Source organism: Carassius carassius, chromosome 45 (genome assembly GCF_963082965.1).
Source record: "Carassius carassius chromosome 45, fCarCar2.1, whole genome shotgun sequence".
Taxonomy (NCBI): domain Eukaryota; kingdom Metazoa; phylum Chordata; class Actinopteri; order Cypriniformes; family Cyprinidae; genus Carassius; species Carassius carassius.
Genome location: NC_081799.1, coordinates 8867268 through 8877267, shown reverse-complemented (window position 1 = coordinate 8877267; position 10000 = coordinate 8867268). Strand labels below are relative to the sequence as shown.

Sequence of the window (10000 nt, the reverse complement as noted above, 5' to 3'; positions counted from 1 at the left end):
TAGTAATAGTAGTAGTAGTTATAATAGTAATATTAGTTTTGATGCACACAATTTATTTGAATAAAACTAAATAGATTTATGAAATGAAAATTTATCAAAAATGATATTTTAAGTACAAATAGAATAAAACTACTTTTTTATTTTATCTTCTTTCGAAATATATAGTATATAATATATCTATATCTGGTCTGAAACGTGTTTGATAAGATGAATAAAGTGCATGGTTTAAATATGCAGTCTATGTGATTCGACTGACGCGTGTGATAACACAATGTCCCAGTGTCCATCATTCCTGCACATAAATTTGACCCATTAGCAGAGCATTAAGCTACACGCATATCAGAGCTCACAAATACGAATATGATTACAGGAGGCTTGTGCAAACAAGTGTTTATTCATCAATATTGTTCTTCTATAAAACAGCACAAACCTGTGTAGATCTGTGCGGATATGATCACATCCTCATCTTGTTAACGCCTATTCACACTTTCAATTTCCCAACAAGCACAAATCTTTATTTTGCCACACATTCTTTACTAGGTTGGCACGGCCATTGAGATTGTTATTAACAGTCATAAAAGTTTCAATGTAACATGTTAAATTGTGCAGACATTCTAATGAAAACAGCAAAACGTGCGGCTGTGTTTACGTCATCTATGATTACATCTGTTCAATTCATAAAGGTCACACCCCTCACGATCAAACCAACCAAACTCAACCAACAACAAAAGACCTAATTTATACTTTCATAATACTGACAACTATACCAACCAGAATACAGGCCAACACAATTTAAACCACACACCTACATGGAAAAACAGTGGGAGCTTCAAGTTTCAGAATATGGATTTGGAATTTCATTTTCTAATCCTAGTTTCTTTTCCCTGTTATATTTTTAACATTTGAAAACACATCTTGTTGATGGTTTTCACATCTAAGAAGTACTACAACATACCTTGTCAAAAAAAAAAGAAAAAAGGAAGTGCTTCAAGACACAGCGCATGTGCAAACCGATTAAAATAACATCATATACATTTGACTTGGCATGAACGTTTCCACATGTTCTACAATTGATGGTTTCTATGGAAAAGAGAGGCCAGTTGCTATCGTGATGGCACACTCAGAACTTATGAGAATCTTACAACACATTCAAAACAAAACATCTGCCACAGTGAAAAGAAACCGGAGTACTATTGACGCTTCAATAAGAGGAATGTGAAGTACCCGCAGAGACGCACACAGGTGTGTGCGCTAGCACATAAATAATGTAGCCCAGCGTTACGGATCCGGCACACACCCTGCTCAAATAACCTGACAACGACTCGATGTCGTCGTCTGCATTGTTTCTGAGCAATGACGAAACGGCGATTTTCTATGAAATTAAGTTGACACCGTTATGAGATTTTCTAGAAATGAGGCCCTAGCCCCCCATGGGGATTCTGGCGTTGGTGCAAACAGACGCACCTTCAGGTAGGCCATGGTGAGCAGAGGCAGCAGCGTGAAGGGCACCAGGTACAGGAGGGCAGGCTGGGCCGCGCGGTGAATACGGGAGGCCACGGTTGCAGTCAGAAGACCTGAGATGGGAAGACAGCATTATTTTTTGAATACTGTGCAAAAGTCTTAGGCCACTAGTATTTTCACCAGCAAAAAATGGTTCTAAGTCAGTTATGAAACTATATCCTTTTGTCATGAGCCATACAAGTTTTGAAACCATTTGAATCAATATGATGAATCTTGAACACTCACTCATCCGGTCTTGGTTTTTTTTTTGTAGACAGACTGATACACAAAACTGTAAACTGAATAATGGAAAAAATGATGGACAGACCCACAGAACAACACGAAAGATAGATGGACAGACAGAGGCGGAATGACAGACAGAACAATAAATGGATAGAATGGAGGACAAATGGAATAACAGATAGAATGATAAAGAGGCTAATAGATGGACAGACAATAGAGAGGAAGAGATAGATACAGATATGAAACAACAGACACAAAGAACAACAGTTAGATGGATAGATGTAACAGAACGATGGAAGGACTGAATGAAGGACAGATGGAAGAGCAGACAGAACAACAGAACAATAAGATGATGGACAGAAAGGGTTGATGCAATGACAGATAGAAACAAAGAGAGATCGATAGAACTACCGAACGATAAATAGACGGACAGAAAGAAGCTGAGCTGGAAAGAGAGACGATAGACAGACAATTAGTTGGAAAAACAGACAAATCAACAGACAGACAGACAATCACACCGGGGAAACCTTTTCATAATTCCTAGAACAACTTGAAGTTCCCATCTTTTAGTGTTCGCACTGCAGGGACTAGTAGTTCGCACTGCAGGGACTAGTAATGAATTTAGTTCCAAGAACTCTGTTTGGGGAAATACTTTAGCTCCTACTTCAGAGAAGGGTCTAGAACTGTTTAGAGGAACTACCAGTGACGTAAGGGTACACCGATTGGCCAAACGCATACGAAACACCTGCTACACAGCATTTTTAAAAAGCCATGTAAAATATTTACACCATGCTGGCTAGTTATTATAACTACGTTAGAAATATGCAGTGTGTAAGCGCCTACTATATAATATAGAATGACAGACATATGAATATATGATCCAGAAATGATTTATAAAACATATGAATATGATAGATATATGACTAAACAATAGACAGATATGAAACAAATAGATGGATAGATGGAAAAACAGATCAAAAGATGATAGATTGAACTATAGATGGATAGATGAAACAACATACAGACTAGTGGTCGACCAATGTGTTTTTTGACAGCCGATAACCAATATCTTGGAAAGCTGGGGGGGGGGGTGGCGATAGCCGATATAAAGCAGATATGATTTTTTTTATTATTATTATTATTATTTATATAAATTATACGGCTAATGAGAAAGTATTATAATGCTTGCCTTTCTATTATTAATAGGCCTAATATGAAAGCAATCGTTATAATACTTTCCGTATACATTAATTTCTTTGTTTAACCGTTCTGATTATTAGGCAAACTTCTATCAGTGTTAGACAGAACTGTTAACGACGACGACAAACAAAAGAAAGAGTGTGAGCAATGTGTGCACTCAGGCACTGCTGCTCTCAGCGTTGTCAAAAAAGTCTGGCGCGTCTCGAACACATCGAGCAAGCAGAAAAACGTATCGTCCGATGCCGATATTTGAAAAAATGACAAATATCAGCCGATATATCGGTCGACCACTAATACAGACTGACAGAGTATTACATAGATGAAATGACAGATTTAAATAATGATAGACAGAGGAAGAATTTCAAGAGATCAAAAGATCAAACAGTTTGTTAGGAAGATCCTGTTGCGAAACGCACCAACAAAGTAACCAATGAGGGTGCAGTGGAAGTAGGAAACCCGCTGCATGCGGCCGGACATGTTGACAGGACCGGGCACTTCTCCATTGGCCTGTTTCTTATAGTTGTCATATCGGAGAACAAAACATAGCAGCAGGCCCGGCATGACGATATCACCGATGCCCAGCATAGAGAAGTGGCTGCCGCTGGAGCTCGGGAACACCAGCTTTCCTGGCAGGGAGAGGCGGGGGACATCCCGTCCCATGCCGGGGCCAAGGTGCAGCTTGCGTGAGAGCACATCGAGGGGGTTGTCGGCGGGCTGCGTGGCCACCTTCACCATCACGTTGCTGTTGAAGATGTAGGCGGAGAAGAAGACCTGCAGGAGATGAGGGAGATGAGTCAGAGGACAGACCAGCTTGCCTGCTGTTTTAAGACTGAGCTGAGAGAGAGTGATGTCAGGCTTGTGTAAGCGTGTTTGGAGTGATTTGAGACACTGACGAAAATGTCTCGACAGTCAGCATGGGGGTGGGATGGGGAACACGTTTCAAAGTTGCAATTAAATTATTTGATGTGATCTAGTGGACTGGCAACCAAAGGGTTACAGGTTTGCATTCAAATTCAAATTTAACCTCAGATTGCTCCAGGTGCATTAGTCTACATAATAAAGCACCTGTTAAAAGACTACTCACAAGCAATTAAGAAAACAGCCTTTTTAGGATTACTTGAATACTTGTGAAACAATTTCATGAGCTGCAATTACATGTTTTATGGCACCAGCTGGGTGGAGTGGCATGGCAGTATATGATGACAAATCATAAATGTGCATGACTTGCTTTAATTATTCACATGTGAGAGAGACAAAAAAAAATTGATTGTGAAAATAAAATGCAGGATGTTTTCTGAACAAGTCAAGACGAGGAAGAACTTGTTACAGAGCAAAGCTTTGAATTCCTATAAAGCAAGCAATATAGACTATAATGATGCATGGCCTGCACGATTAATTGAAATCAAACTAAAATAAATTGCAATATGGCTTAAATTAAGACCTTAATAATTTCTATTTTTTTTATAGCAGTGGTATATATATATATATATATATATAAGCCCAAATTATGTTTACAAAACTAATTTCAAGCACATAAAGTTGCTATAAAGCTTAAGTAGTGACGGTAGTAGTGAATTAGTGCTCTTCTGTATAATGACAGTTTTCATTTGGTCACCCATTTTTAATTTAGTATTTTGAATTAGTCTTAGTCCTGTGTCAAATGTACTTTTTAGTCATCATATTCTGTCAACCTTGTCCTGTTTTGTTTGGTCAAGTTTTAGTCAACCTAATGTCTGAGCATTTTAGTCTAGTTTTATGATTAAACTGAGAAATTATTTTTGCTCAATTATAATTGCAATTATTGTTGTTATTTGCGAGATTTATTTTTACATTCCAGGTATTGCACATTCACAGATGTTTACTTGACCTCATCTATTGTTCTGATTTATTAGAGGCTATTTACTATAATAAATTAATAAATTAACATCAAAAACTTAGACATGCACTCTCACAGTCTAAATTATTAAAACTGGTAAAAACAACCAAAAATCATTATAACAGTTATCCTAATAGTTAATTCCTAATAGTAATTCCAATAATTCCAAATTGTAATAATGTTTCTCTATTAAAAAAATAGCAGTTGAGTAAGTGTATTTAATCAACAACCACCAGAAAATGTATACTTTAAACAGAATAACTCTGATTTGGGGATTTGAACTCTGATATCTGGCAACCGCAAACACGAAAGCTTGTGTAGTAGAGGCATGTTCAGCAGTCTAAATATTTTTCCTATTCGATCGAAAACAAACAGATTTTGGTATAGGTTTTTTTTTTTTTATACATTTTAGTGTTGTCTTTTATTGTAAATGATTGCATGTTGATACAGTCACAGTTATAGTCATCTATTGACCTTATTGTCATCTCGTTTTTAGTCATGGGAAAAGAAAAAAAAAAAGCTTGTCAACGAACATTTTTCATCATAGTTTTCGTTAATGAAATTAACACTTTTGACATACACCAAGAGTAAAAAAAAAGTTAATTGGAAAAAAAAACAAATTGCATTTGATTATTAGAAACACCTTAAAAAAAAACTAAAAAAAACCAAAGCAAACTAAATGATGTACATATGTATGGCTTTTTACCAGTAGATTGAGACATTTTAAATTATGGCATGCATTTAGAATGTAAATAGATGGAGGCCATACAAACATGTCTAAACCTTAGGACTGGTTGTGTATAAATGGTTACTGTGCCAAATAATTCACACTTGGTGTGATATGAAGACTTGATGCCTATCCGTAGGAACCAGTGTGACTTGCTGCATTAATTGCTTACCCAGAACACATCATAGATGAGGAGGCCTGACAGCAGCAGGCACGACACCTTGAGACTAGGCAGTCGCACAAATGCAATCATGGCCACACAGAGCCCCATGGCAAGAGCTGCAGGAGATTAAAACACACGATTCAGAGAAAAATACCACCGCAACATGAGGTAAAGCAGAGGATGTGTTTACATTCTCTTCCTACACATAAACACAGAGTAACAGCATGCTGACGCACCGTCCATGAGCAGCCAGTGGCCCGTCAGCACCCAGATGAGAACCAGCATGACAGAGAGGGAAAACGACAGCAGCTCCGCCAACGTGAAGCGACCACAGCAGCCGAAAGAGATCCTGGAGACAAGAGACACGCTGGCTCACATGCTGAATACACTAGCAAACACGCGTCACTCGGCTGAGACATCAGGCCCTCTTTTTCACACCCCAGCATCTGATCTTTAACACTGCTGTCCATTAATACACAAGAGGAATGTTCCAAAGCAAACTGAACCGATTCAAGATTACATTGCGAGATTGAGTGAAGCCGCGAGGAAAATCCCTGCCAACAAACAGGTCCATTGTCTGTGTCAAAAAGATTACTTTAAAAGCCAATTTTGGAGGATTCTGAGCTTCAGCCAACGAATCTCTTTTAAGTGTTAATAACCTGGGTTGAGCCAAAAAGCTATGCAAATAGATTTTTATATAAACTGGGGTCCATATGTCTGAAACCACTTTTTTTCATTTACACATGGAAATAAAAAGTTTATGATCTAAAATATGGATGTAAATGTTTCAAATATTTCAGATTTTTGCTATTTCTAGGTCACTATTCAAACAAAAAAACAAAAAATTGTGATTGTGTTCACTTCTGACCAACCTAACAAATGAAAAAAGTGGTCAAAGAGGAGCTTTTTATTTAACCATAATAGTCCATACTTTGACATTTGTTACTGGAACAGGATCACAATATTGATATTTGTAAATATGCAGTATTATATTATTTTAAAAGATTCATTTTATTATTATAAAAAAAAAAAAAAAAGTATACCTGTCATAAGTTGGGAATAGGAAATGTATCCATATAATAATGAAAATAAAAGAAGAAAATAATGAAAAAAGTTACTTAATATAAGAATTTATCATAGTCATCAATAAATGCTTTATATTAATATCTATATTTATAATATATTAATGACAAACTATTAATGACATTAATAATAGGGGTGTAACGGTACGCAAAAATCACGGTTCGGTATGTACCTCGGTTTTAAAGTCACGGTTCGGTTCATTTTCGGTACAGTAAGGGAAAGAAATGCAAACATTAAACTGCAGGTTGTTTATTACTATAAACTTTTTTTTAAACAATTTATTACATTGTTTACAATTTGTTTTTTTTTTTAATACTTTTTAATAAAATATATATAAAATAAAAAAAGAATAAGAAATAAAATTCTGCTGCTAAGTTCTCCACTAAATAAAATACTCTGTCTCAAACCAATATCATATAATAAAATATAATGAAAAATATAAATAAATAACTATGATTACAGTGCAGCATTACCAATCCCAGCTTGTAGGCCTGCTCATATTTTAAAAATATATATAACTTTTCCAAAGTGTAAAGTTGCAGCATCAACAGTTTCAGTTTTTAGACCTGCTCAGATTTCGTTATTGCGTTGGGCCGATCATAATTAAGAGCAAAGGTCTGTTTAAATGCCGACGGGAGCTGCGTTTGAATTACAATTGTTTTTACATAGTCTATTTTGCCGTCAATACTGTTGACGGTGTCCTTTATCAGTAGGCTTTATATTTATGCTCAACATGAAGTATAGATATTGTTGTCGTGAAGACAAGATCCTGGTCTGTCCACGCCTCAGCGGTCTCCCTCTATGTCACCTACAGTAGCAGCAGCGCGTCAGCGCCGCGTCAGGCACGATTCTGGTGTCTAAAGGCACAGAAAACGCGAAGCGGCCGTCACGCAACTGACACGCAGCAGAAACGCCACACTCACACCACGCAGCCAGTGTGTCACCGGCCTTAGCATCAGCTGCAGGGCGGGATTTGCGCTGAACGCGGAGACTTCAGTCACTTAATATGTTCGTTTGGAAACACGTTGCACCGTACCGGAAGCCCTGTACCGAAACGGTCCGGTACGAATACACTTACCGTTACACCCCTAATATATAATAATAGTAATAATAGAATTTTATATTTATATTCACGTTATTATTTCATCATTTTAAATTATTATTTTAAATGTAATTAAAAAATTATATTATTATTTTAATTATTTATTCCATGTAATACTAAAATGTTGGCATCAGCTATTCATCATAAGACTTCATATACACATGCTACTGAGGGGCACAGTTAAGGTTTCCTAAGTGAATGTCATAAGATTTTGATCTGAATCATTTGAATCCCAATGAGACACTGTTGACATATGAACTGAAGTAGCTGCAGTTAACCATAAACCACCCTGACGAGTCTGTTAGCATTACATACTTGGTCTGTGGGGAGCAGGGCCTGGTCAGATACTGGCACATCGGCAGCAGGAGAAATGCAAATGCGATGGTAGCTAGAACTGCGAAAACAGAACAAAACAAACACAAAGAATTACATAAATATTACTCGAGCAGATCACAGTGCAGTGACACGCTGCGGCGTATGAACTAGGTCAGTGTGTGAGAAAGGAGCGGTGCAAGGTCACTGCTGTGTTTGTGTGCAGCACGTACCTGCAGTGCATATGGTGAACACCACCTGAACAGAGTCGAAGAAGAAAAACATGACGAGCAGAGACACGGAGGCTCCAATGGGCAAAAACAGCGCCTGTGTGGAGTCTATGGTCTGAATACCTGTGCAAATGCATGAGATAATTCAGCTTCTGTACAGAAGAGCGCACTAACGCACCTAGAATGCACATCTCCATCTGTTTCTAGCGTGATTAATGAAGAGGTTAGTTGAGGACTCACTGTTGTTAGAGTTAGCATTGTTGAAGGAGCCAGTGTTGGTGGGGTTTCCATCCTTGTCCTTCTCCTGGTTCTCACAGTCCATGTTTAATGACCTGTGTGGACAGACAGAGTTTACCCACAAACCTCGATTTCTCTGCCCCCAACAGCAGGAAGAACTAGGATGCAGGAGTTTTACGCTTGATATTATTGGTTTTGACAAGTCACAGACAGCATATATAATTTAAAGCAAATAAAAGATTGGGATGGCCAGTCTATTTAATATAGACTGTACTGTTTTAGGCACATCTAACTTTCAAACTCCATGAGTATTAGATTTTGTCCACTTTAAATTTGGAAAGACCAATGTTTCATTAGTTAAACGATCAACTACAAAATGCACAAAATGTATGACGCTGCAAATTACACTTCTCCACCTCAAAGATGAATTTTCTGTCACAACAAATGAATACAGGCCTATATCATCTGGGAAATGCCTACTGAGTCATGTTAATAGATATTTGTACAAGACCCAGAGTAAAGATGCTTTTTTGCCGACCTAAGCCAGTACCTATTATTTTTTTCCACTATATATTGAATTTGTATCTCTAAGTGCAAGTAGAAAAAAAAAAAAACTTTTTTTTTTTTTTTTTTTTTTTTTAAGAGTAAGTCAATAAATCAAATGTTTAAAGGCAGATTTTTGCTCCTAAGTGGAATCTGTTGAAATCATACTATCAATCGTGGTTTTAAACGGCTCTTTATGGTCAGAACAAATCAAACACTTTAATTATTTACACTTTTTTCCCTGAACAAGATAAATATCTCAACAGAAATATTAACTTCCTAGTTTGAATCGTGTTCTAATGCGTAATATTGTTTCAAATATGAAACAGGTTTGTGTTGGCTGACTTTGGTGATGCATATCTTCAGCACAGTTTGCAGTGCAGGCTGGAAAACAAATATTAGCATATTTCTGATCTCTTAGTAATGCAGAGTTGACAGTAATGGTAGCTTGACTAGATAAATTTGGAAACTAAACGTTACTGATTAGTTTATAATTAGAAGGCATTCTTAACATTTTAACACAAGCGAATAACATCAGCCAGCTAAAAAAACTCTAGATATTTAGCGACATATTTTATGAAATTCAATTCAACAATGCTCAGAACAATAAGAGAATCCCACGATTATGTTTGTACATGTAAAAGACTCACATGATCTACAAAAACAAGATTTTGTGACAATACAGCGCTGGTTCCAGGTCTGCAGCGGAAGAGATGAGAGCTTACCTGAAGCTGCCATAGACGATGAGGAGGATGGAGATGAGGAAGGTGGACACCTGGCTGGA

The 10000-nt window shown here is 37.1% G+C and overlaps 1 protein-coding gene across 1 annotated transcript in view; it reads right to left on the bottom strand.

Moving 5' to 3' along the window:
* sppl3 (signal peptide peptidase 3) overlaps positions 1 to 10000 on the bottom strand; it is a 39706-nt gene that overhangs the window by 9834 nt on the left and 19872 nt on the right. The window contains exons 2-9 of the mRNA XM_059538544.1: positions 9942 to 10000; positions 8677 to 8768; positions 8440 to 8559; positions 8210 to 8288; positions 5946 to 6058; positions 5719 to 5825; positions 3360 to 3714; positions 1465 to 1574 (exon numbers count right to left, since the gene is read on the bottom strand). The exon at positions 9942 to 10000 is cut by the window's right edge and continues 19 nt beyond it. Coding sequence (XP_059394527.1) covers positions 1465 to 1574; positions 3360 to 3714; positions 5719 to 5825; positions 5946 to 6058; positions 8210 to 8288; positions 8440 to 8559; positions 8677 to 8768; positions 9942 to 10000 — 1035 coding nt within the window. The remainder of the gene's footprint in view (positions 1 to 1464; positions 1575 to 3359; positions 3715 to 5718; positions 5826 to 5945; positions 6059 to 8209; positions 8289 to 8439; positions 8560 to 8676; positions 8769 to 9941) is intronic.